The sequence below is a fragment of the Meles meles genome, chromosome 8 (genome assembly GCF_922984935.1).
Source record: "Meles meles chromosome 8, mMelMel3.1 paternal haplotype, whole genome shotgun sequence".
Taxonomy (NCBI): Eukaryota; Metazoa; Chordata; class Mammalia; order Carnivora; family Mustelidae; genus Meles; species Meles meles.
The window spans coordinates 9805852-9831548 of record NC_060073.1 but is presented as its reverse complement, the minus strand read 5'-3'; the positions used below and the strand labels follow the sequence as shown (position 1 = coordinate 9831548).

The 25697-nt window shown below is 53.4% G+C and overlaps 3 protein-coding genes across 5 annotated transcripts; 1 reads left to right on the top strand and 2 right to left on the bottom strand.

Annotated features, from left to right (window-relative positions):
* Nucleotides 1–181: 181 nt before the first annotated feature.
* On the bottom strand, nt 182–3331 carry TMEM258 (transmembrane protein 258). Its single transcript, XM_046017846.1, has 4 exons — nt 3207–3331; nt 1581–1690; nt 859–995; nt 182–286 (listed from the first exon to the last, which is right to left on the bottom strand). Exons 1-3 carry the CDS (start codon nt 3207–3209, stop codon nt 869–871), a joined length of 240 nt encoding a protein of 79 aa, XP_045873802.1. The 5' UTR covers nt 3210–3331; the 3' UTR covers nt 182–286; nt 859–868.
* A 61-nt stretch (nt 3332–3392) lies between these two features.
* Nucleotides 3393–8022, top strand: FEN1 (flap structure-specific endonuclease 1). The gene is made up of 2 exons (XM_046017845.1): nt 3393–3657; nt 6160–8022. The coding sequence occupies exon 2, from the start codon at nt 6180–6182 to the stop codon at nt 7320–7322; it is 1143 nt and encodes a 380-aa protein (XP_045873801.1). The 5' UTR covers nt 3393–3657; nt 6160–6179; the 3' UTR covers nt 7323–8022.
* A 2040-nt stretch (nt 8023–10062) lies between these two features.
* FADS1 (fatty acid desaturase 1) lies at nt 10063–24103 on the bottom strand. 3 transcript variants are annotated; one of them, XM_046014488.1, is made up of 12 exons: nt 23754–24103; nt 21643–21753; nt 20672–20869; nt 19894–19995; nt 19659–19787; nt 16251–16311; nt 14856–14932; nt 13629–13726; nt 13334–13430; nt 13004–13083; nt 12769–12894; nt 10063–12437 (listed from the first exon to the last, which is right to left on the bottom strand). In XM_046014488.1, the coding sequence occupies exons 1-12, from the start codon at nt 23943–23945 to the stop codon at nt 12386–12388; spliced, it is 1323 nt and encodes a 440-aa protein (XP_045870444.1). In that variant the 5' UTR covers nt 23946–24103; the 3' UTR covers nt 10063–12385. The 3 variants fall into 3 exon arrangements, with proteins under 3 accessions (XP_045870444.1, XP_045870445.1, XP_045870446.1); XM_046014489.1 differs by lacking the exon at nt 23754–24103 and adding an exon at nt 23487–23637; XM_046014490.1 differs by lacking the exon at nt 23754–24103 and adding an exon at nt 22218–22381.
* Between the last annotated feature and the right edge of the window lie 1594 nt (nt 24104–25697).

Here is a 25697-nt window from a genome sequence, read left to right as displayed (position 1 = left end):
GACAGACACCCCTCGCATACCCGCCTCACCCCTCACAGGTAGAGAAAGCAGGGCTTCCCAGCAGCAGGAACCAACTGAAAGGCAGAAGAAAAACAGGAAGGGGTGGGACCGGGGAAGGCACCTGGGGCCTGGCACAACTCCACTGCCCTCCCACCTCTGCGGAATGGGCACCAGACGGGGCGGTCACACATCTGCCTTTATTGGGAGCAGCGGGTGGGACACTTTCAGCGACAGTAAAAAAATTAATTTACAAAAGCAGGAATTCAGTGAAGCCGCCTGGCGGAACCTGAAAGAGGAGAAGGAGGTATCAAAATGAGACTATGACCCTTCTTTCCACCTCCTCTTCTCACTGGGGAGGCCCACAGCTCTGAAGCTGGGCCACCAAAGCCAATTCTCAGTGACCTGTTTGGTGGATTATCTGCACCAAGGGTTTTGGGTTTTTTTTTTTTTAATCACTTAGTCAAGATTTATTTTAATGACTGAAAACATTCAAACTAACCACAATGGTACTCCTTGCAGCCAGATTCTGACCCCCTTTTAATCCATTCCCAAGCAAGCCTCGCCAGGTCAACGGTGTATGATGTGTAAGGAGGCAAATGTCTAACATGGGAAGACTGCGCCCACAGCCCTACAAAGTATATCCCAAAGCCCGATCAAGGCCCTGGGCAGTGTGCAGAACTTAGAATCACAACACAGGGCACAGATCCTCATTTGGGACAGGGAGAGAGGCACACGTGCCTGGTGTCCCTCTCCACTCTGCAGTCTGTCACCATTAACCAAAGTGTCGCACAGGACTGAGGACCCCGCTAATGGGGATGTGGGAAACTTCTCTGGTGCCCACCCTGTCACAGCTCTTACCCTTGGGAGCTCATACGTAGATGCCAACCCAGAGCAGCAGGAAGAGGACTCCAAAACCCATGAAGAGCGAGGCCACCAAGGAGATGAGGAGCTCTTTGTAGATATCCCGGGTGTATTTGGTGGAGGTAACCTCATAACTGACAGGGTGATTAAGGAGAAGCAAAAGGATGCACTGGGTAGGACAGGAAGCCTGGCCAGTGCAGCTCCAGGAAAAAGGTACACAGTGAGCCTTCCAGAAGGCTTGCCTGGCTCAGGGTAGCCAGGAAGTGGGGCCTGAGAGATGACCTGGGCTCTGTTGCTTCATACCAGCTCTCAATCAGCCATGAAGAAAATCGGGCCCAGAGGGGTTAGGTCACTTGCCCCAGGTCACACAGCTAGCGGACAGTGGAACTGCAACTAGTCTGCGCAGCTCTCTTGCCGCCTGAGCATATCCTTCTTCTGCCACTTTTCCAACTTCAGATCCCCTCTCCCCAACCTCCCGCCCAGCCAGGTCTTCTGTTCACTATCCTGGAAATCCGAAGAGCAAACGGAGCTTCTCTGAACTTGGGAAATAAGGCCAGCACCTGACCTTGGACATCAACAGCTTTTCTCCAACTTCCTTTCCTTCCCCCTATCCCCACACCGGAGCAGAGCTGGCAGGGTGCATATACCCAGCACCGTTTCTCCCTCAGTTTCCCCACATTGCTAATTCTGGCCTCACTGGCTGCTCAGTAAAAGGATACACGAAGAACCAGGCCGTGAAGAACATGCCAATTGCCAACAGCACCACGGTCAGATGAGGGAAGACAGCAGGGTTCACGGGGCTGGTGTATCTGCTCATGGCCTCGAGCTCCTGGGGAGGACATGAGATCAGAGCTATCAAAGAATCCCAGGACTTCAATCTGGGGGGGGGGGGGGGGGAGGGCGCGGGGAGTGTGAGGTCATCAAGGAGCCTCCTCCTTCTAGGACTGTAAAAGGTCTGTTTAAGCCTGGGAAATAAAGAAGTCCTCCAGAACCAACATCAAGCAATTCCATTTGGAAATGATATCAATGGTATCTTAAACTAAAGGTGGAACTTTTGCTTTTTCAATATGAGAGAAGAACGGCAGCCGAGAGTCAGAGGCTGACACAGAAGATGACTGATTGGCTATCCATCAGTGGTCCCTAACATTTGTTGAGACCACTGATGACTACGAAAAAAATGGGATAAAAAGTATGGACCCCGCCCAGGGTAAACCACAAGCAAGAAAAAGTTTGCCTGTAATTTTAGAAACTCTACGGACCCATGTCTGTAGACACCAAGCTCAGAATCCTGCTGTAATTCAGAGCCTGGGCCGGGACCCAACCTCAACTTCTACACCTGTATTCTTCCCACTTCGCTATTAACGGAATCTCAGGCTCCACGAGGAAAGACCTCAGTTAATAATCTGGCTCTACTGAATAACACGAGTCTCAGTAAAACAGTTATAATAACACCACTCACAGAGCTGATGTATGATTTAAGAAAGATGACAAACGTCAAAGCAACTAGCTCACTTCTTGGCATAGAGCAGCCGTTCAAAAAAGTGTTTGTTTCCTTCCCAAGCTTACGGGGAAGATTGTGAGATAATGCTGGGGAAGGAGGGCTGTAAACGATAAAGTTCTGTACAAACGCTGATGTCCATTGTCAATCACCAGCCAACGCTCCTAATGTCCAGAACATAACAACTCTAGAGAAATAAACTGACCTCATTGTTCTAGGAGACACTGGAATTCAATTCAGTAAACATTTCTGGCCCCCCTCCCCCCCAAAATGATAAAGACAATCGCTGCCATTCATTGGGCCTCCAATTGCAGGCCCTGTGTTTGGCACTGGGAATACAAAGATGAATAGACATCATCCCAGAGCTAGAGGCACGTCAGACGGTGGTCACTAGGAGGCGTGGCAGATAACAAAGAAGTCCGTGACATGTGGCAAGAAGTCTGTACGGAGGTTGTGGGAGCTCCCAGGAGAGAGCGGCCAAGTCGGCCGTCCACCCCCAAGAAGGTTGAACATCTGCCCTGGGCCTCGTAGGATGAGTAGGAGTTCAACAGGAGGAAGAAGTTTCCACACAGAACAGCTTAATCACAGGTAACAGAGATACAAGCTCAAGGTATTAAAAATGCACCTCACACGCCTCACCCCTTAAAAGTCAAGAGATGAAAACCTCAGCCTAACGAGTCCCAGGCAAGGGGCTTCCCTTCCCGCCCCTAAGCCCAAGCCGGAGGATACAGGAGCCTCCTGCTGTCTGGATCTCGGGCGTCTGAGGCCTTCGCGAGAGAAACCGAGTGTGGAACGGGCCCCAAGGGGTCCTCCCAGACCGGTCCAGAACGCCCCTCAACCCCCTCACCATTTTGCCAGGCACGGGGTCATCCACCGCTCCGCCACCGGAATAACACGTCGGCAGGGGCAGGCGCACTGTTCTGCGGAAGAGGAAGTGCTCCCCGCGCGAGTGGCATTGTGGGATTTGTAGGCCTGTGGGTTAGGGTGTAGAGCGGGCTGCGGCCTGTGGGCGCCTGCTGTGGAGCTGGGGCAAGGGTACCGCAGAGCCGCTGAGAGGGTTCGCTCTCCCCCGGCGGGACTGTTTGGCCCAAGGGAAACTGGCCGAGGGAGTCGGGTCCAGCCCCACACTTCCCAGGAGGCTGTGCGCGGCGGCGGTCACGTGACGGGAGCGCGGGCTTTGGAAGACGGCGGAGCGCGACAGGATCCGCGGCGGAGCTGAGCAGGGTGCGGGGCTGAGCGGCGTCCTGGGCAGCACCCGACCCAGCGCCCCTGTCGAGGCCTCGCGCTCCAAAGGCGAGGTGAGACCCCGTGGGAAGTGTGTCCGAGGGCGGCGGGGTCCACCTCACTCTGGGTGTTGGGGCGGGGGGCGAGAGGCGGGGGGCCGTCTGCTGCGCGCGGGGCGGAGGCCAGAGCGCGGGCCCGCCACCCTCCCGCTCTGCGACTCGGACCGGTCGCCTAACCTCCCTTCATTTGTGGAAGGCGGGAGATAGCTTCCACTGTATGGGGCCGTTGGGTATTTTGACCAAGATCCTGGATGAGAAGCATTTTGGAGACTTAACTGGTTTAGATCTCTTTCCCGCCTGCCGCTGTGGGGGACTGTGGGGGGGCTAGCCGGCCGGTAGGCACGGACCCCTCGGTAAGCCTTCTAGCAAAGCAGCCGGCCTGAGGCGGGACCCGATGATCGAGTGGCTTCTGCGGGAGGAACGGTTCCGGGCACCCCGTGTATGGCAGGAGCCAGAGGATGGCGGGAGGAGGGCACGGCTGAGCAGCAGTGAGAAAGGGCAGGGCTTTAACCCGGGCTGTGAAGGTAGGTTGGGAAGCAAAGCACGGAGGATCTTGACGCCAGGTTGAGGTGTTTGGACTTAAGTGTGGGGGGGAGGGGTCGTAGCTTTATGATGCTTTAGAAGGAATCCTGAAAAGTGGGAGCAGCGAAAAGGTCTAGTTTCTTTCTTGTAGTGTTGGACACATGCCACCAGTGGACACATGATGGCTTTATTTATTTATTAAGATTTTATTTATTTGAGAGAGAGAGAGAGAATGAGAGGGGACAGGGTCAGAGGGAGAAACAGACTCCCTGCTGAGCAGGGAGTCAGCTTCGGGGGCTGCGGGGGCTCTATCCCGGGACCCTGGGATCATGACCTGAGCTGAAGGCGTTCGCTTAACCAACTGAGCCACCCAGGCGCCCCACACGATGACTTTAAATGGCATCCAAAAAATCCTTTTTAACAGTCACACATTTGACACGTTAAACTATAACTGATATGGCACAGGCATTACTGCTTAAGAGGAGTTCTCTTTTTCAGCTTACCTTCGTTTTTAAAACAATGGTGTCCCTTTAAAGAAAATATTATGTGAATGAAAGTACAGGTTTTAGATGGGAGTGGCCAGAAAAATCTGTGAGGGTGGTTTGGGTCTGACCGAAGTTTGGGAAACACTGCCCTAGGACATACTCGTGAAGGGGCCTGAACCACAGAAGTACCATGTGGGAATAAGCAACTCCAGCTTGCCAGCTTGCTAGATCAGGACCTGGGGTCAGGTAGGAGCCATGGGGTTCACGCTTCAGACATAGTGGTGGGGAGAAAATACCAGGGAAAGAGTTAAAATTTCTAGCAACATCGTGGTAGAAGTAGAAACCAGGTGCAGTGCTGAGGGGGCCCTGAAGGGAGACTTGAGCCACAGTGTGTGAGAAAGCCACATAACTCTCGTTCACGTACGTTCTTCGCCAGTCCTTCTTAGGGCTGCTGTATCAGTCAGGATTCCCCAGAGAAACAATAAGGTATAGGATATGGACAGATGTAAGGAGATTTATTTTAAGGAATTGGCTCAGATGACTGCAGGTTGAAATGATCAAGGTTGAAATGATCAAGGATCAATGAAATGGCAAGGTTGAAAATGATGGGGCTGGCACACCCTTGCCGGAGTTGATGGTGCAGTCCTCAGGCAGACTTTCTTTGGGAAACCGTTACTGCTGCCAAGGCCTTACGGCTGATGGAATGAGGCCCACCCATGTGATGGCACAAAATCACCTTCACAGCAACACCTGGATTGGTGTTAGAGTAAATAACTGGGCGCCGCAGCCTAGCCAGGTGTTAGAGTAAATAACTGGGCGCCGCAGCCTAGCCAGGTTGGCACATAAAACTAACCGTCACCGCTGCGAAGAGGCGGGGCGCCAGAGGAATGAGTTGGGGGTGTTCAGTGACTGGCATAAAGGTACAGAGGAGGAATGTGTGAGTTGTCAGTGAGATGGCAAGACGATAGAAAACTTGTGTTTATTTGGCCACTGTGCACATTCAGCTTTCTGTTATGGTCGCTTTTGTACTTGTGTCGTCTCGTCATCTCTGTTTAGCCAGTATTTGCTTGTCCTTCAGGGCATGGTTCTGTCATGATGGTCCCTGGGTTCGTCAGGCCAGGGTAGGCACCCTCCTCTGGACTTGTGGGGTCTTCGATGCCCACGCCAGTGGTAGCCCTTACTGCGTGCGAGCCCTTTTACTGCCTTATCCATGAAACCTTAAATCCCTCAACACCAGCAGGATCCTATTCCTCTTAACACCCAGTTTTCCCCTCCGATACCCAGGAAGCCTTAGTATTAATTGAGTGGCCTCACTTGCTAGAGGGTAAGTTTTTTCGCTAATGGCGACCTTGTCTTGTTCACCTTTTCATCTTCTGCGGTCCCAAATTGGCATCCTTCTTGTTGTGCTCCATTTGTTCAGTCGAGGGCATGAAGTTGGTGGGATAGCACCGTGATCCTTTGCATTCTTTTTAAGTTCCTCCTCTTCTCACTTTGCTCCTTTCTTTTTCAGCTGTCCCTCTCTGTATTGCTATGGGAATTCAAGGCCTGGCCAAACTGATTGCCGATGTGGCCCCCGGTGCCATCCGGGAGAATGACATCAAGAGCTACTTTGGCCGCAAGGTGGCTATTGATGCCTCGATGAGCATTTATCAGTTCCTGATTGCTGTTCGCCAGGGTGGGGATGTGCTGCAGAATGAGGAGGGTGAGACCACCAGCCACCTGATGGGCATGTTCTACCGCACCATCCGCATGATGGAGAACGGCATCAAGCCCGTGTATGTCTTCGACGGCAAGCCACCGCAGCTCAAGTCGGGGGAGCTGGCCAAACGCAGCGAGCGGCGGGCAGAGGCGGAGAAGCAGCTGCAGCAGGCTCAGGCTGCTGGGGCCGAGGAGGAGGTGGAAAAGTTTACGAAGAGGCTGGTAAAGGTCACCAAGCAGCACAATGACGAGTGCAAGCATCTGCTGAGCCTCATGGGCGTCCCGTACCTTGATGCGCCCAGTGAGGCCGAGGCCAGCTGTGCTGCCCTCGTGAAGGCTGGCAAAGTCTATGCCGCGGCCACCGAGGACATGGATTGCCTGACCTTTGGCAGCCCCGTGCTAATGCGGCACCTGACTGCCAGCGAGGCCAAGAAGCTGCCCATCCAGGAATTCCACCTGAGCCGGATTCTGCAGGAGCTGGGCCTGAGCCAGGAGCAGTTTGTAGATCTGTGCATCCTGCTGGGCAGCGACTACTGCGAGAGCATTCGGGGTATTGGGCCCCGGCGGGCCGTGGGCCTCATCCAGAAGCACAAGAGCATCGAGGAGATTGTGCGGCAGCTTGACCCTAGCAAGTACCCGGTGCCGGAAAACTGGCTCCACAAGGAGGCCCAGCAGCTCTTCCTGGAGCCCGAGGTGCTTGACCCAGAGTCTGTGGAGCTGAAGTGGAGCGAGCCAAATGAAGAGGAGCTCGTCAAGTTCATGTGTGGCGAAAAGCAGTTCTCTGAGGAGCGAATCCGCAGTGGCGTCAGGCGGCTGAGCAAGAGCCGCCAAGGCAGCACCCAGGGTCGCCTGGATGATTTCTTCAAGGTGACTGGCTCTCTCTCTTCAGCTAAGCGCAAGGAGCCAGAGCCCAAGGGATCTGCTAAGAAGAAGGCAAAGACTGGGGCAGCAGGGAAGCTCAAAAGGGGAAAATAAATACGTTTCCCCTCCTAGCGCCTTGACCCCAGAATGTTTGCCTTCTCGTACCCTCGGGAACTAGCGCTAGAGAACCCGCGGGGGGCGGGGAGGGGATTGCATTGCTTCTCTAGCTCTAGCCTTCTCGGAAGTGCTTTTCCCTTTTGTACTTGATCTTTTGGCAGGAACGCCACAGAGCTACTTTGTTTTCTTCTTTTTTAGCTCAGGAGAGTATGTCCCGCTCAAAACAGCTCTCAGGCAATTTAAGGGACACTGAATCTATTGTTAATGAGGAGGGAGTGGGAGATAGACCGTAGAGACAGCCGACTGGACAAAAATGATTTCCTGGCTGGCCACCTGGTGGCTGACAGGAGTGGGTGTGGCACCGGACTGCACTAATCTCTGGTTCAGCCTTGACCCACCCTGTGGACAGCCATCAGGAAGACGGAGCCTTAACAGATGGGGAGAGCTGGAGTCCCTGGAGTTGGCAAGAAGGGTCCGATTACTGTGTGTCCTGGGGTGGGGGCAGAAACTTGAACTTGCTATGTAACTTGAGTCTTCACAGTGGTTATTTAGAGGCATAAGATGGCGAAATTCTAATGTCCTCCCTGAGGCAGTCAGCAGAGTTGAGACTTTGGGATAAGATGCTATTTTCATGTGCTGTATTTTTGTTTTAAAGATCCGAGAAAAGAGTCAATAAAATTATAAAAACCAACCAGAATGTCATGTTCTCTGACAACGTTTGAAAACATCTCGAGTCCCCAGTCTTCAGGCAGTATAATGTTCTTTTCGCGCTGAAGAGAACACTCGGGAAGTGTACCGGTACAAGAGGTTTGAGAGTGGCCACCAGGTGGCGCCACACCCCACAGAATGGCTAAGGTAGCTTTGACCGTACTTAAGCCATTTGGAGAATGGCCTAGTTTAACTTAACCAGGGAAGAAATGTGAATAAATTGAATGGGTTTCTAGTTTCCCACCTACTGTGTGAGAGAAAAGAGCTCCTTTGAGAAAGCCTCACAGTTTTGATCAGCTACTGCATAGCATCCAGGCATTTTCCTTACCAGTTTAAATTGTGAAAAAACGACACTTCAGGAATTACTTTTGTGTTTCTTTTGTGACATCAAATTCAGGTTGCTGTTTCCCATGGAGATGGAATGTTTTAACAGTTTTATAATCCTGACAAACCTTGGCGGGGAGTTTCTCATTTTTTAGCATTCCTGTCACTGCCCTTTGAACAGGCACACTTAAGCAATCTGAAGTTGAACTGCCAATATTCTAACAGATTAAGCAGGCAGAAGACTAAAGACTTGGTGGCCTTCAAAATTTCTCACGGGGCAACATTTTTCGAGTGCAATCTTATGTGGAACCTCAGGATATGAGCTGCTCTGGCTGAAGGAGGAGTGGGACCTAGTCTCCCCAGCAGTGCTCTCATAACTAGGGGACTCCCAGACCACTGGTGTAGACGGAAAGTTCTATTCGGAGGGCAGGGATCTTGGTTTTGGTTACTGCTGTATCCATCATTGGACGGAATGGGTTTTCTCAGACCCAGGGATGGAAAGACTTTCTTAGGGAGGGAGTGATGGCCTCAGTGCTGTAGCTGGTAGTCAGACATGTAGAGTGGTTTTCCTTTTTTCTTTTTCAGTTTTTTTGTTGAAGATTTTTATTTGAGAGAGAGAGAGAGAGAGAAGGAGCACAATCAGGGGAAGCTATAGAAGCAGGCTCCCCACTGAGCAGGGAGCCAGATGTGGGACTCTGTCATGACCTGAGCCGAAGGCAGATGAAGGCAGATGCTTAACCGACTGAGCCACCCAGGTGCCCCATGGTGTTTTCTTTTTTAAAAAATTTATTCAGGGCACCTGGGTAGCTCAGTTGGTTAAACAACTGCCTTTGGCTCAGGTCATGATGCCAGAGTCCCAGGATCAAGTCCTGCATTGGAATCTGCTTCTCCCTCTGACCTTCTCTCCTCTCATGCTCTCTTGGTCTCTCAAATAAATAAATAAAATCTTTTTAAAAAAGGATTTATTTCAGACAGAGCGCATGTGTGCATGAGCAGGGTGGGGGAGGGCCAGAGGGAGAAGCAGACTGCTCACTGAGCAGGGAGCCTGCCGGGGGTGGGCGTGGGGGGTTGATCCCAGCACTCTGATCATGACCTGAGCCAAAGGCAGGCGTTTAACCAACCGAACCACCCAGACGCCCCTCCTCTTGGTTTTTCAAGTTGAGTTGTCTGGTCTTTTCTAGTTGATTAACTACTGCACACTGCAGGCAAGACCAGTTCTGCAATTTTTTACCTAGCATGTTTTAATGTTACTGTTCAAAGGGAGCTGTTCTAGCAAGACTGAGGTTAAAAAGGCATCGTAGTCCAGCTCTGAAGCACCGCACCTGCAGAGAGAGATTCAGGCAAAACAAGAGGTTTTTAGGGACCCTCTGTATTGAGACTAGAAACAAGGACAAAGGGTGAGGTTGTTGCCTCATGAAAGGAGAAGCATGTGCCCCTGGCTAGTGAGCACTTGAACATGGGGGGTCCTGAGAAGGGGCTGGCTTGCTTTCTCCTTGCCATGGTCTACCTGTGCCCTGGTGTCCCTCTGGAGGGTCCTGCTGCTCCTCTGCCCAAAGGCCTCGTGCAAAGGAGAGTCCATTTGGGAACTCCTGGTCCGAAAGTTCCAGCCGTAGAGGTAGGTAGTAACTTACAGCACAGGCCCAGGGCGTCCCATTGGCATGTGCGGAAGATCGTGGGTCGCGACAAGTGAATAGAATAGCCTTCATTTGGGCAAAATTAACTTTATTTTGCAGCTTTACTTCATCCGGATGTGGTAACAAAATTAGCACACACAAAAAGGATGCAGATGTGGGGGCCAGTTAAAGTGCTTCCAGTAACGTGGTGGGAAGATGAGAGTAACAGACATGTAGTTGGAATTCTAAAACACTGAGTTCGGATGTTAGTTTTGCCACAATCTGTGACTGGAGGTCACAGATTGTCCTCTTTAAGCTTCTTTTCTCATGTCATTGCTTGGATTTGAGATCACTCATTGTACTGTTAAAACAGTCTGAGGCTTTTTGTCGCTGGTGTGTCCCTCTGTGGTCTGTGAGACCACCCTAGTCTAAGTTAAGGAGAGAAGGCCACAGTGGTGAAATGCTCGCAAGGCTTGGCTCAGTAAGCCTTGCTGGGTTTGCTCCAACTGGCAGCCAGGTGGCTGGACAGGCTGGTGACAGGACTCCCTAAACCCTGGGGAGTAGGGACCAGAGGGACGGGGCAGGATCAGCACCTGTTCTGGTGTGAGGAAGCCAATGAAAGTAGAACTTTTCAGTCCTGCTTCTAGTCTTTCTATCCAGGTGGGTTCAAACCAAGTCCTGCCCAAATGGAGGAGAGCTGAACTCTTCTGTAACCCGGCCTGCCCTCGTGCTGTTCATTTAATCTGTGTTCTGACAAACCGCGAAAGTCATCCCTGCAGCCTTTCCACAGGGGTGTTTCTAACCCCACTGCAGCTCACTTTCACATGACCTTTGTTCTCTCCCACAACTAAACGTAGACTCAACTAAACTGTGGCTCTGCTTTTTCCTTCTAGTTTGAGTTTCCTCCTTTCCAGATCCAAAATCTGCAATATGCTTAGAGTAGGTGCTCTCCTGAACAGGCAAATCACGCCCTCACCTGCAAGGGAAAGCTGTGGCTGTGGGGCGGGGCAGAGGCTGCCAAAGCAGAGGACAAGCCCTGGGGCTTACGGCAAGACTGTTGGACACGTTCTTCTGTTTGCTTGCTCGAGACACGAGATAAATCGTTACCTTTTAAGAACCAGAAGATTTTGTAAAAAACTGTATTTCAGTATTAGGCGGGGAGGCTTTTTAAGAGATTATCTTAAATTCCTACCTGGTGTCCAGCTGAGAAGACGCTTGCAGAGTTCATAGTTCACAAACTGTTTTTATCTTCCTATCTCTGGTTTAGGAATGTGAACTGATTATTTACTTCACTTCCTACTCAGAAGCAATACATTGCTTCTTCTGAGAAATTTCTAAGAAATTAAAAAGAAATTGCTTCTTAATTTCTAATTAAGAAATTTAGGAAATTTCTTAGCAACCCCTATAGTCTTTTGGACTGAATTTTGTGTTTGCCTCCTAACTGATAATTTAGGGTCTCCCAATGTGCTCACTTGTGCTACTACTTTATTAAACTTGGACTTACAGGTAGGAAGACAAAGGGCAACCGCTGGGAACCTCCATTTGTTTCTAGGGAGGAGATGAAGTTGTCCCGTCTGTTCGGCTGTTTATGGATAAGAATCAAGAAGTAGACTCTCCATCCTAGAAGTGTGTTGTGCCTTGGGTGGTGATTGTAAGAGGTGATCCCAAGGTGGAGGGTATTCTGAATGACCAGTAACTCTCCTTGCTATTTTGGCAAGACCTAGGACCTAATGCTCCCCGGTGGAACACAAGCTCAAAATCAATAATGCCAGGAGCCTTCAAAGTCAGATGGCTCCAGCAACACAGTCCTGGCTTTGCTCTGCCTGCTTCTAGAAGGGGTAAAATTGCTTCTCCAGGAGCCTGAGGCAGACCTGGGTCCCAGCTTGCTGTAGAGTGAGCCGAGCCTCCCAGGCAGCGCACTGCACCAGGCCTCAAATGTAAGTCTTGCTCAGAAGGTCCAGTTGCTCCGTCTTCTCAGACAGTAGCGGGTGGGGAAGGCACTGAGAAGCAGACCAGTGAGATGGGCTCACCTCTTTCGTGGCTGGAATTTTAATGCTAAATCTCTTACTGATTTGGGGGCTTGGTAGGTCCCCCCATTCTTCCAACACCCTTGGACTCCCTCTTTGCTCACCAAGCATCAGTTTCTGCCAAACTAGAAAAAGGAAAGGAAACTTACATCTCTGCCCCAATAGCTCCACCCCTCCCTCCAGGGGCCCTGCTTGTCTTTGGGTCTTACGTCTGTGCCTGGAAGATAAGGGGAGGGGTTTGAGGTGAGCCTTTATCGCCTCACACCCACCCCCTCTGAATATTATAAAGTGGCATTTTCCCTCAAGCTCCCCTCTGCCAGAAAATCATCTCCCAGAGGGGCTGGCATTATCATCGAAGACAGGCATCTCTTCCAGATGGGGCCGCTGTTTACTGGTGAAGATAGGCATCTAGCCAGAGCTGCCCAGACTCCTTCAGTGAGCTGTGGGGGCAAGATGGGAGCAGGAAGTGAAAGAGAGCAGAGCCAGGGCCGAAAGCCAAACAAACCACCCTAAAACATGGAGTAGTGAGGCTCTTACAGGGGAATGGAGGCCGATTTCCATATGGCCCCTTTCCTCCCCTTTGCTTCTGAGAAATAGCTCGGGCCACGGCACTGGGAACAAAGGCTTGACTTGGCCACAAGACCAATAGAGCATCCTGCCTTTGTCTTGGTGGCCTCCATTCCAGCAGCCTGGGAAACCCCACACATCACCCACCCCATTGCCTGCCCTCTTTCCACCCTACTAGCCATCTTCCCAGGCTCAGGTACTCACTTGATAATGTCGGCGAAGGCTGAGAGCAGGGGCTTGGACTGGTACTCTATGCCATGCTTGGCACACAGGGACTGCACCAGGGGAGCCACTTTATGGTAATTGTGTCGCGGCATTGTGGGGAAAAGACTTCAGGGAGAAGGGGACAGTCAGTGACTCCTACTCCGCACTTTCAACCTCCCCACTTTCCCCACAGGGACCCTCCCAAGGACCCTGCTTCTCAGGTCTCCCCACTTACTGGTGCTCTATCTGGAAGTTGAGATGGCCACTGAACCAGTCGTTGAAGGCAGACTTGTGGACATTACACGTTGCACGGAGCTGGAGGAAGAGGGCAGGGGAGAGTGTGGCTCTGGGTACCAGATGGAAAGGCCAACGCAACCTTCTCCAGGCAAAGCTGGCTGAGAGGAGGGAGTGTGGGACAGTTCCTGGTCACTCCACATGGTGGCAGGAGTGAAGCTTCAAGCCAACGAGGCAGTGCTGTTTGGGGACTTGAGTTGTTAACTGCCCCCGCCCCCATCCTTTTCCTGAGTCGTGTCATCCCCAGGTCTTCCAAGTGACCGTCCTTTACCTGGATGGAGACCCAGTCCATGTTCCGGTCGTGATCGATGTGCATGGGGATATGGTTCATCTGCGTGACCCACACAAACCAGTGGCTTTCCAGGAACCTGGTGGATATGGCACACAAAGACAGTACGACTTAGACTTCTTTTCCCTCAGGTAACAGCTCTGGCCTGGCCATCTCCCCAAGCCAACACCCGAGACACCCCTGCCGCCCAAAGCCCCAGTGCAGCCCCCAGACCAGACTCTGTTTCTCCCACATGTCGGCTTTTCTTTGCCATGGCTCCTTCCCCGTCAAAGAGTACCTGACCACGAAGAAAAGGCCCAGAACGCCTTTCAGTCCCAGCAACGGCCCGTAGGTGAGGAAGAGGCGGGCGTAGAAGGTGATCATCCAGGCCAAGTCCTGCATGGAGAGGCAGACAGCTCGATGACTGGCACAAAGCACTTCCTCCTCTCCCTTCCGTTTCACCTGTTTCCCTGGTACAGCCACTCTGCCAGGGACCCGGACTGGAACACTGTCACCCGCAGCGTCTCTTCATCGACCTAGTCCTGCGATTTCTCGGGCCGCCACACCTTCCTTCCATGCCTGGTGGTGGCCCCCAGTCCTTCTTGCCTGTTTCCTTCCCAGGTGCCAAGGCCACCAGGCTCTCCCGGCCTCCAGCTCCTCCCAGCCTGTCCACGTTCTTTATCCCCTCATCAAGCTGCCAAATCAATCTCCCAGGACGGCGGCCCGGTCTGTGCCAGTGCCCTGATCCAGCTCTCCTTCGGCATCACAACTCTCCCCTGACACGAGTGCACAACACGTCCAAGTGGCCAAAATTGCCCCTCACTTCCCAGCTTCTCTGCTCAGAGTCCACCCTCCCCCGACCCCACCTCTGCCTACCCTCCAAGGCCAGCTACAGAAGTGACTTCGCGCCGGAAGCCTTTTCTGATGCCTCTTATCTAGCCAGGAGCCGGCAGGGCCACTTTAGAATCCCAGAACCTTCTGCATTGACCTCTTCCCCACCCGAAAGCCTGGCTCCTGGCTTTATACCAAGCACAAGAACTTCAGGAGGTACCGGCTGAATGAAACAGGCCATGGGGTTGCGGGGGCTGCGCTTGGGTGGGGGGGCTCAGTCAGCTGAGCACCCGACTCTCGGTTTCGGCTCAGCTCGTGATCTCAGGGTCATGGGCCTGAGCCTGGTGCTCCGCGCTCAGCACCAAATCTACTGCAGAGATAATCTCCCTCTCCCTCTGCCCTTTCTCCTGCCTGTGCGTGCTCACGCGTGTGCACTCTCTCTCTCCCTCTCTCGTGAACAGAGGAATGAATGAATAAAATCTTAAAAAAAAAGAAATAGGGGTTTGGGAGTTAGGCTGTCTGCTGAGTCCAGGTCGTCCACCTAGAGTGGAAGGTCTGTGTTCGGTTCTATTAACTTTGCTCTAAATTAGGCCCGGAGTAAATTTCCGTGAGCTTTCCTCTGGAGAACCCCCATTCCCTTCCCTCGGGATTCTGAACACAAAGGATGTGGAACTTGGGGGCCATGGATACTCACCATCCACTTCTTCCGCTGGATAACAAAATAGAAAATATACCACTGGAAGTAGAGAGGCAGCAAGGCTGGGGGCCCAACTGGGAAGGAAATGGAGACAGGGAGGGAGTGTGAGCAGCATGAGGGCACTTCTGCGCCGGAGGGGTGGCCTCTGGCCTGGGGCTGCCCCTGCCGCCTCGTCCTGTAGCCCCTTCCAGCTGCCTTGGCTTTCCTTGCTGCACTGCAACCGGCAGGCCCGGAAGGTGGGCACGAATGCAAGTCTGAAGAAGGCAAGACCTCCCAAGAGGACGCCAGGGGGGTGTGGGTGGGAGTGCCATTCTCTTCCAGGGGAACGAACGAGGCAGCCTGGGGAAACTGGAGCTCCACGCACAGACCCTGCCCTGCTGCCTGTCCTCGCGCTCACCTGCCCTGTGTTCCCCGCTGCTCTGCCGCGCAGGTGAAGGGAGGGAAGCAGGAGGCCCTGCTGAGGCTTCGTGGGCTGAAAGCTTACTTTTTCCGACTAGGAAAATGAGCCGGCACCGCCCAACCCGAAGCCCTGGAGGGCAGGCCTGGGAAGGGGCTGACGGGCTTCTCTGAACGCTGGGAGTCGAAGAAGGGGTCCCCTACTAATGCTGTGCCATTTCCTTTCCTGTATCCCTTCTCTGCACGGTCCTCACGCTCCCTATAATCACCGCAGGACCGTGCTCACCCACGGCTCCTCTATCCCGCTGGGCCACGGATTCTAAAATTCTTCCAGACGTTTCTGCTTTACCCTTCTACCTGTTCCCCTTTCTCCAGGAGTGATAGTTCGTAATAGGCAGGATAAATTCCTTTGAACTAAAATGGGATCCGTGGAATCCTCCTTTCCCTTCCTGTAAAAATTTGAATTTTTATGGGAAATAGAAAACTCAAATTTTAGGCATGATGAAGACTTTGAAAAGTAAGGAATATAGAGCATTCTTCAGAGAGAGCTTAAGACAACCACAGAAATGTCCTCCTTTTCAGCTCTAACAGCCTCTCCACTGCCTTTTTGAGGCCAGTCCTCCCATAGCCATGTCTGCCTTTATCCCCCTGGATGCTGGACTGCTCCACGGAGTCATCTTGGCCCAAGTCTGTTTCTCAGGGTCTAAGGTTTACTCAAGATGGCTGCCCCTGACCGCGCAGTGTTCCTGTGGAAGACCTCCTTCGCCCTGGATACCCATGACCCTTGACCAAACATTAGCCTGGAAACTTCGCTCAGCTGAGATGGAAACCTGCTCCCGGGCAGAGAGGAACCCAGTCGGAGACAGGGTGCTTCCTTCAGTCTTTACTGGAAAGACCACAATCCTTCAGAAAGTCATTTCTTCCTCACGTCCCTTCAGCGACCCCATCCCGAGACAGTCCCCTGTGCCGGATGCCCACTCAGGAAGAAGCACTCACTCAGGAAGAAATACTTGTGCTGATGGTTGTATGGCATGTATTTTCTCTTCTGCTTCCCAAGCTGTGAGGAAAAGCGCAAACAAATCAGTACCCGCAGACCAGTCACCCCATTCCCCTCCCTCTGTGAGCCTGGCTTTTCCCTGCTCAGGAGTTTAGGCCTACTCCACGGTGAGCTTGTGGCTGCTGTTAGACTGCTCCAGCAGGCCGGGCCTTGCCTCTAGCGCCCGGCGCAGGGAGGCCCTGGCTGTGATGGGCCTGGTGTGCACACACCATGGCCTACCGCTCCGTGGCCGCTGCCCACACAAGGCACGAGCACAACAGTCTGCAGGTCCTCAGGACACCTCATGTCCATCGAAAGAGACGTAAGTCATAAGGTTTCCAGGCCTCTCCACATCCTTCCCCTTTTCCCATCTAGTATTTTTTTTTTTTTAAGTTTTGTTTACTTATTTTAGAGAGTGAGCGGAGGAGCGGGGACAGGGAGAGAATCCCAAGCAGACTCCCCACCGAGCACAGAGCCTGGTTGGGGGCTTGATCCCAGGACCCCGAGATCATGACCTGAGCCAAAAATCAAGAGTTGGACACTCGACCAACCGAGCTGACCATAGACAACCATTTATAACCCTACATAGGCCAGTATTCCCTCTACATCCATCCGTCCAGACCCTCTTGTGGTCTCTTGACTACAACGTGAGCTTTATAAAATCCCTTGATTGCTAAGTCGAGTTCGGCAAATATCCGTGGAAAGGAACAGAACTTGACAATCGGAAGGTTCTGGCAAGGCTTTTCCCGAAGGGTAGTGATTTCTTGCAAGCCTAGCTGCTGAAGAGACAAGCGGGTACCGTCAAGTCAGTCAGCCTGAAGGCCTAGCATGGGCGCACCAAATCACGACAGCAAAGCTCTGCTGTCTCGCTCGATGGCTCCTTCTGCCCCGCTTGCCCCAGGAAGTTCTGGCAACCGGATGACCCAGAGCCCCGGAGGCCCCGTACTCCCAAGTGCAACGCCAGCTCCTCTTTGTTCTGTGCGAGGCCTTTGGGCTAGACGAAGCTTTCTTTCTGTATTAACTGACGGAAGGCAACAAGTATTTACTGAGCACCTATTATGCACCAGGCCCTGTTCTAGTGCTGAAGATAGAGGTGAACAACACGAACGTTCTTACTCTCATAGAGTTTATGATTTGAGGAGAGGAAGCTGGTGACCAGCGTGTGGACAGAACTCAAGGTAATTACAGATTACAAACAGGAAGACAGGACAAAGTGAGGGGGCAGCGTCCTGGCTCCGCTGTTCAGATATGGTCTCTCTGAGGTGTTGCCATCGGAACTGACACCTGAATGGTAAGGGACCGGCAAAGCAGAGATTCAGGGCAAGAGCATTCAATGCAGGCAGAACAGGTAGCACAAAAGCATGGGATGTTTAAGGGACAAGAGGGGCAGTGTGGCTGCAAACAGTAAGCAACAGGGGAGAAGGACTGGTAAGGCTGGAAAACGAGGGAAGGCCACTTCCCAGTGGACCTTAGAGAGCCCAGGGAAGACCTTGGTAACGAGCCTGGGTTTTATTCCGAGCCTGGGTTTTATTCCCGTGGTGATGGGAAGCCACAGGAGGGCTTTCAACAGCTGTAGCATTATTGGCTTTGCACTTCGAAGGGCTCACTCTGCCTGTGGGAGTCGAGAATGAACTGTAGGGGGGAGGTAGAGTTGCAGGGAGAGCAGTGAAGAGGCTGGAGCAGGAATCAGGCTCCAAGATGGACATGGGTAGAGACGGGAAGCCGTGGAGCTGGGAGAAGTCAGTGCACTTGGGGTGTTTTGGAGACAGTATTAACAAGGCTTCCTGATAAACTGGATGTTGGGGTGAGGTTCACCCCATCCCCTAAGGGGAAAACTAGAAAAGGAGCCCCTGTCTTGTTTGTGGGGGTGATTGGGAAGAACACTGGCCTGTTTTGGAACTGTCTGCCTCCTTGAATGGCAGTCAGATGCTGCTCTGATCCTTATAACTGCCCTGTCGTGTTTCAACTCTCGGACAGAGCCAGGAAGTTTGTGCTTAGGGTGAGGTGTCCCCTGCGTTTTCTTGTTCCCCCGGAGACTCGGGAGGCACTGAGGTGGATGCCGTGGGGCCAGCCTGGGGATCAGCATCCAGAGGGGCCAAAGCCAAGGCCAGGCAGCCTGCAGCCAAGGCATTTACTAATAGGCAGCCCATCCTCAGGCTCAGAACTAGACCGAAAAATGTCTGTTGATCCTACATCACTTTATATTTTTAGTGTCTGCAAATGGGAGTTTCTTGAAAACCTTAGTACCCAGAAGCAATAAAGGCAGTGGTGTGAGAAGGGTCTCTTCCACTTAAATTCCCACTTTTTTTTTTTTTTTCCAAACCCTATAGAGTGACAGTTGAAGTGCTACCAGGAATGATGCTCTAACAAATTCCCCACACAGGGGGGCCCGGGGCTGGCTGACCAGCCTCGCACTTGTTGACCATACCACAGTGTCGGACGCGCACAAACCAAGTCCTTGCTTAGAAGGTAGGGCAGTTAGGACATTGTGGACAGGTGGGGCATAAGCCTCAAACAAGGGGCTCCTGTGCCAAGACAGCCAATGCTGTAAAAGCCTTTCCACAGAGTCCTTCTCCTGGCCAGAGGGGGAGGACAGTCAGCCGACCCTGCACTCACTCGTGCCTGGGATGGAGCAGTCCTGAACGGCTGAATTCCAGGCAGGCTGAAGTCTCATACAGTGTGGGGAGCGGGACCTGGTGGGACTCAGACTGCAGCCTAGAGCCTGGGCACAAAGGCTTTTAAAGTAACTTTACCAACAACTCTGCTGGCCATTCAAAGCCTCCTGTTCACCGGAAGCTCTCCCGCTCTCTACCCTCAGGCATTCGTCCTTAAGTAGCTGCCCAGCAGTTTTTGCTCATAGCCCCAGGGGATAACTCAGACCCAACACTGACCACCCCGGAAGTCGGGCTGGGGTCAGACGGGTGGGAAGAATTACCGACTGAATGAATGTTCCAGGCACTGGGCATCAAAGAAGAGTAAGACGGTGGGCCCAGCCCTTAAAGGGGAAGATTGCACACAGTAGGGTATCAAGGTTGCAAGGGGCGGGGGTGACTACCTGGGGTAGGAGTGCCTAAAAAGCATCCCCCATTCGACTGGCAGAGATTTGCACAGTAATCTGATCATCGTTCGGATCCTTTGCAGCATGAGGTGCCTTTACGCAATAGCCATCGGCTTGCACTCACCAGGGAGAACAGATGACTCTGTCCCGGGCAGCGTATTTACTGCCTGCTGCTTCCCGCAACTGCCTGGGAGCCAGCCTGGCCCCAGCGTCTCACCCACACTGACCGCGCTGTGAGCATTTCCCCAGAGCCCTCCCTTCTGGCTGGCTGCCATTCTCCCAAGACCTTCCCACGGGTATTTCTGCTCACCTCCACAGAGAGGATCTTCCCCAGGGCAAAGAAGAAGGGGTGCATGTTGATGTCCGGGTCTTTGCCGAAACAGTTGGGCTTGGCATGGTGCTGGAAGTGCATGTGGTTCCACCAACTGGCAGGGGCCCCCTACAGAAAAGCAGGGACATGAGCACGAACGCCTAGCATTCCCCCCACCCCCCAAGAAAACCCTTCATTGACTGGAGTTTCAAGCGCCCCTCCCCAGCCCACTGACCTTCAGGTGGCCAATCACGAAATGATGTAGCAGGTGGTTCCACGTAGAGGTGCTGAAGACAGACAGGTGCCCAAAGTCATGCTGTAGCCAGCCGGCCTGGGCCTGAGTGAGAAAGGTTAGCGCTGAGAGCCGCCCTCTAGCCCAGGCTCCCTCTCAAAGACCTCAGTGTCTCCTCTGCCTCATCCCCTTCCTTTGCCCACCTTAGCCCTGCCATTGCCTCAGTACCTCGAGCATGTCGGGAAAGGAGTCAGGAAGCCTGGGTCCTAACTCTAGCTCTACCACTGACTCAGGCGAGAGACGGGGCAAATCACTCTCCTTTCCCTAGTCTTCAGTTTCCCTAGAAGAGCCCCCACAGAACTCCCTGGAGTTCTCGGACTTATGATGGAGTGAATATCCAGACTACAAAAAAGGACACAGTGACAAACTCAGAGGCGAGGGGCAGGCCTGGCAAATGGGTTCTGATCATTAGGGCCCAAGTTTTGTGAGTGTGTTGGGCAACGTGCTGGTGAGGAAAAAGCCAAGCTTTTCGAGAAATCAGAATTTTGATTCTTGGCGCACTTGGCCTACACTTGGGTGAGCAAAACGAGAGCGCACAGGTGGCCAAGGAGCGAGTAAAAGGCGCAGATGATAAGATGTCTCTGTGCACGAATTCTCCCCCACATCCTCAGCTGCCCTGGTCACAGGGCTGGACTCCTTGGCCTCCTGAGGTGCACAAGGAGCTTCCTTTCCCCAAGGATGCTGAGCACGGCCGTGCTCTTGACGAGCCCAGAGCTCTCACTTGAACTGCGCTGAGCAGCACTGCACAGAGGAGAAAGGGCACCAGGGATGTCCCAAAGACCCAAAGAGTGAGCCAGGCAGCTATATCCAGCAGCAGGATGTGCAAGAGGTACAACAGGAAGAAGACATGGTTGGCCTTCATGAGCCCCATCCGCTCCACTGTGGACCGCAGCTCTCGGAACTCATCAATCAGCTCTTTCTGTGGAAGAGTAGAGAGGGAGGGGCTGTCATTCTTTCCAGCTGTAACCCAACACTGCTGGAGACAAGGGGCCTCTTTCGCTCCAGGGCCCCCCTACCCCCAGATAGCTGTGGCAAGTCCATAATCCTAGGTAAAGCTACCAGGACACCGAGGAAAGAGGACAGGTGCTGTGGGGTCAGGTCTAAGAGCGCGTGGTCTCTGGAGTTAAAGACTCGCTTCAGATCCCCGCTCCACCATTGACTAACCCTGTGATTCTTGGCCGCGTGGCTCACCCTCCCTGAGCCCCAGTTTTCTCATCTGTAAATGTGCGCGGGTTATATGGGGTTACAGCGCACGCGGAGTTAAGTGTTTGATAGGTCTGGATGAGGCTAGTGGTGGTAGCCTTGTGAGAGGCACGCATTTCAAAGCCCTGCTCCCTTAGACCTGCGTCCCAGTGACTGGGAGAAGCAGGTACCTCAAAATTTCACAAGAACTGCTGACTGTGTGGGCACCCGGGTGGCTCAGGAAGTTAAGCATCCGCCTTCAGCTCAGGTCATGGTCCCTGAGTCCCGGGATCGGGCCCCGTATCAGGCTCCCTGCTCAGTGGGGAATCTTCTCCTCTCTCTGCCCCTCATCCCACTCCTGCTCTCTCTCTCTCCCTCTCAAATAAAATAAACCTTAAAAAACAAAACAAAACAACACTACAGACTGTGATCAACTGTGATCTTATCCAGGCCTCCCTTCTCCCCGCTACCCTTCAACAACCAAAGTGTCTCCAAACAGCAGAGTCTCACATTTTTAGTGGGCTCAAAGCTGGGCTGCTCTGGAGACAGTTCTCCAATCAGGAGGGAGTTCATATACTTCCTCACAAGGCCCTTGTTGATGTGGAACGCCACAAAGGGATCCTGCAAGGATAGGAGAAGACAGAGTGGTTAGGAAGCCAGCCCGGGGCTCCCCGGGATCCTGGAGGGCTCACACCAGAGGCCATCCTCCTAATTTAGCAAAGAGGCTGTATCCAGGTTCAAAGAGACAGCACTTCCCTCCAGTCAGCTGTCCTTTGAGGGTGCTTAAGACCTTTCCCAGGTGTGCACAGCTCAGGAACACCCAGCATGTGTTCTAGTGAAAAGGGCACCACAGCAAGGAATAGGAAGTGTGGGTAGGGGGACCACAGAAAGACCTCTCTCTCTGGGCTGTCCTGCCCTCTAGGAGTGTCTATGGACAGCTTTTGCACAGGATTTTAAGATCTAGGTGAGAAATAACTAGAAGGGGAGGGTGGGGCTAGGAGACTTCTGTTTTTACCCGTGGGACTTTTAACAGACCTTCTCTGAGCCAGAGTTCTTCATAAAACGTCATTAGGAAGACTCCCTACCTCTAAACTGGGACTTTCTGCATTTCTCCTCTTTCTCTCTGCCGCTGTACCTCGTAGGGTGCCATATTTCCCCTAAGACTCTGACCACCCCCTGCCCCAGAGTGGCTCATTTTGGTTCGGTGAGGTGGGCTAGGTTAGGCGGCCCCAGGCCTTGGAAACGCGGAGGCTGCACTAGAGACGGGAGCCGGGGCGGAGCCGGCGGCCGGTGGCACCACACATCTGGACCAATCGCTATCCCCGTTGCCGCCGGCCCCAGCCCCCGCCCCAAAGCACACTGCGTGAGGACCCTGCGTCGGTGCCTCCTTCGTTTGCGCATGCGTTAGCCCACATCCTCGCTCCACTGGGCAGTCCCGGCCTCCGAGTGGTCACTCAGGGTCACCACTATAAGCTCTTGCGTTACCCGCCCCCCGCCCCCGCCTGGTCGCCTCGCAGGGAGGTTTCCGGGTCCTCAGGCCAATACGTCTATGCTCCGTTGCGACATAACGGGGACTCTTGTGGGCCCAGGCACCCTCCCGGATGGCAAAGGCAGAGGGTAGGGACAGCGGAAGTGGTCATGCCGCTGGGCCCGGGAACGATGTAGGGGGAGGGGACGCGGCGGAGCAAAGTCTCTACAGGGTCCCACGAGGCGATCGCCTGCTCTCCAACCACGGCAGGAGGAGCCAGTTGCCTTACGTCCGAGAGCAGGTGGTCTAGAAAGGGAAGAGCAACACTGGGTCTGGATGGCGCGCTGACCCCCATAGTGAGGCCAGAAAGGATGGGAACCACAGCCCAGGAGTGCAAACAGCTGTCCGCTGCGGCCAATAGCTGGAGACCCCGCTGGCCTGCGGCCGAGTGACCTTCCACCATGATTCGGGTTTTCTCTTAAGTGTAAGCTGACGTAGGCTCCCCCACCTTCTGCACGCCGCTCCATGACCCACTGTGCACCAGCAGCGGTTAGTCCTCTCCGGCGGCGAGGCCCCTCCTTCACCCTGTACGGGGGTTCCCACCGCAGCCGGCACCTGGCGGCTTCCCGCCTCGGCCCCGAGAACGCTTCCCTCTCCCGCTTCCCTTCGCAAGCAGGCGCGCGCAGCCTAGGCGCCCTCTGCTCTTCCTTCCCACCCACCGAGACGGATCGAGACTCCCTATTCCTGCCACTGACCCCTCTCCTCCCTCGGCCTCAGCCGCACCGCCATCTCCGGCTCCCAGCACGCTGCCTTTCCTCCCTGCTTGTCCTGCTCTGGGGTCTGCCTACGTCTGGCGACCAAGGACGCGGCCAGAGACCGAACGCACGCGCGCGGGCGGCGCAGTCCTTTGTGTGGGCACGTTGCCGGCCTCCATCCCCACTGTCCTGATTCTGGCCCGTTTCCACGGCCATTCTCCTGCCCTTGCATCCCGTGCTAAGTCGTGGGCAACGGGTATGCTGGGCGCCTGCTGGCTCCTCCCCGAATGAGTTGTGAGTTCGTCCCTGGGTGCCAAACTTCCTGCCTCGAGCACTCGACCTCCGGCGACAGCCGCCCGGCCCCGCCCACTCCCGTGTCGCGGACTGGCAGCGCTCACCGTTGCATCCTGTCCCGCGTAGTGGCTGATGACCCGGGAGCCCCCGGGGTGCCGGCGGGAGAACTCGCTGATGTTGTACACCTTCCGGTCGATCACGAGCCACCGCTCCTTCTCGTGCCCGGAGCGCTGCGCCACCTCGTCCCACGTGAAGTAGCGCTGGGCGGGCGCCTGGGTAGGGGTCTCGGAGTCCATCGAGGCAGGGGCGGTGAGGCCCGCGATGCAGGCGGGTGTGGGTAGCACGCGCCGTCTCCGCGTGCGCTGGGATCCGACCCGCCTACGCGCGCCGGGTTTTCAGCACCCTCTGCGCGGACCGCGGAGCCCTGCTGGCGCGGGCCACTGAGCCCTGCTGCGCGCGCTCCCATTGGTCGAGCCGCGTGGCGCGGGGAACTAGCCCCCGCCTTCCGGCCGGGCCCGCAGGGGAGGATGAGGGTGGGCGCGCCCACTCGGTGGAGTTTTCGCTGCGGGGTTCAGTTTCCCGACTCGCGGCTATGGCTCTCGGGGGCCCCGCGGGCTGGATCACAGTCTCTGCGGCGCTTGGGTGGTTGGGGAGGGGCTGTCGAGGTTGCCCCAGAGGACTGGTCCGCAGGCCCATTGTGCGCCCTTGTTAGTCTCATCGCCGACCCAAGGCAGATCCATCTGATAAACCACCAAGGCGCTCCTGGTTGTGGGCCCGGAAACAACAGTGTGAGAACCCTTGGCGGTTATAATTATGATTAATTGGGTTCGGGGCATGTTAATCCTTTATTTTGCCCAAAATAACGTTGAAAATGCCCCCACAATTTTTGTACTTCTGTTTATCTTTTTTGTTTTAATTTTTGGTCTGTTCTGAATTAACTGGGATCCTTAAATAAAAGGATGTCTTCAGCATCTCCTGACTTCAGGGAGGTTGTGTGTGGAGAACCTGGGTCTTCAAGCAGAGGCATCCCTACCTTGTCCTGGAGGCACCCCAGAACCATAGGAGGAGCCATGGAACAAGGTCATTTATATTTTTCTTTAATACTTTCTGAATTTTTTTTATTATGAGCATGTATTTGCCTTCAGAAAAAAAAATGTTTATTGTTTTGAAATGCCACTTGTAGGATGATTCTTTGATTAAACCCACCTTCCTAAAATCCCTTTTAAGTAGAAGAATTTGGGGCTCAGACCTCTGGGCTTTAGGAAGGAGTGAGGAAGCAGCCAGAGTTTACTGCTAAATTCTCCATGTTGCAGTATGGAGAGACCCAGAGTTTACTGCTGAATTTTCTCTTATTTATTCAACAAACACACTATAAATCACTTACTATGTGCCAGGCACTGTTAGTGTCTTACAAACAAGACTTCATGTAATTCTCAACACAACCCACCGAGGTAGAAACTAGTATTAACCTTACAGACAGAGGAGACCTTAGGTGGTTTGTCACACAGCTAGCAAGTGACAGGGCGGAAATTCAAACCAGCCTGCACTTTGAACCCCTAGGCTCTGCTCTCTGTCCTCTGAGGACACTAGTATTTGGATACTCTGATGGGACTCTGCAGCCAAGAGAAAGGAAGCAGAGCCTTGTCCCATGCACTGAGCTTCTAGGAGTCAGGGAAAAGTATGACTGGATTTCTCATAGAAAAGGACCTTAATCCACTCAATCCAAATACCTCGTTTTATAGATAAGAGAATTGAGTTTCCGGGGAAGGGACTTCCCAAGTGCCTGTGAAGAAGCTCAGATGTCCTGGCTTCTGGTTAAAATTCCAGGGCCCTAAATGACAGTACAGACAAAAGGTTGATATCCAGGATCTATAAAGAACTCCTCAAACTCAACACACACAAAACAGATAATCATATCAAAAAATGGGCAGAAGATATGAACAGACACTTCTCCAATGAAGACATACAAATGGCTATCAGACACATGAAAAAATGCTCATCACTAGCCATCAGGGAGATTCAAATTAAAACCACATTGAAATATCACC